We start from the raw sequence: 582 nt of genomic DNA, 5'->3' as shown, positions 1-582 counted from the left end.
GCCAAAATCCCACAGGCCAGCGCTTACCCTGGCCCTGGGGACCACGGCCACCACCGTGGCGGCTTTGAGGGGGACGCTGGCTGCCTGGGGAGGGTCACAGCCAGGCTGGGGGTTCCAGCGGGGTGAGCCTGAGGGTGGGAGAGGCGATGGGAGGGGAGGTCCGGGGCTGATGGATGGGCACACAGTGGTGTGGTGACGGGAGTGCTGCCCCTCCAAGCGTGACCCGGTGCGGGGTGCTGATCCCGGGAGGTGTTTCGCATGAGGGGAGCCTGCTGTGGGGGGCCGAGGGGTGGAAGGCGTGTGCAGGAGGAGGCAGAGGGGGTGAATGGCCCTGGGCTCTAATCGTCCTTGTCCTTGGCCCCGTGCTTCAGGATGCGGGTGAACTCCACGTAGTTGAAGTTGCCCTTCTTGTCGATGGGCGCCTCCCGGTACATCTCGTCCACCTCCTCGTCGGTGAACCTGTCTCCCATGGTGGTCAGCAGCTCACGCAGATGGTCCTCGTGAATGAAGCCTGCAGGGACGCAGAGGGTGGCGTTAGCAGGGGACGCGGTGGGAGGGCTGAGCGGCAGGACCTTCCCCACC

At 66.7% G+C, this 582-nt stretch overlaps 1 protein-coding gene across 1 annotated transcript in view; it reads right to left on the bottom strand.

Moving 5' to 3' along the window:
* Nucleotides 1-329: 329 nt before the first annotated feature.
* The window catches only part of LOC104489945 (myosin regulatory light polypeptide 9-like), a 2,253-nt gene continuing 2,000 nt past the window's right edge, over nucleotides 330-582 (bottom strand). Inside the window, exon 3 of the mRNA XM_010132166.1 lies at nucleotides 330-511. Within this exon, the coding sequence (XP_010130468.1) occupies nucleotides 339-511 (173 nt within the window). The 3' untranslated portion in view covers nucleotides 330-338. The remainder of the gene's footprint in view (nucleotides 512-582) is intronic.

Source organism: Buceros rhinoceros, unplaced genomic scaffold, assembly GCF_000710305.1.
Source record: "Buceros rhinoceros silvestris isolate BGI_N320 unplaced genomic scaffold, ASM71030v1 scaffold23952, whole genome shotgun sequence".
Taxonomy (NCBI): domain Eukaryota; kingdom Metazoa; phylum Chordata; class Aves; order Bucerotiformes; family Bucerotidae; genus Buceros; species Buceros rhinoceros.
This window is presented reverse-complemented; position numbering and strand designations above follow the sequence as displayed.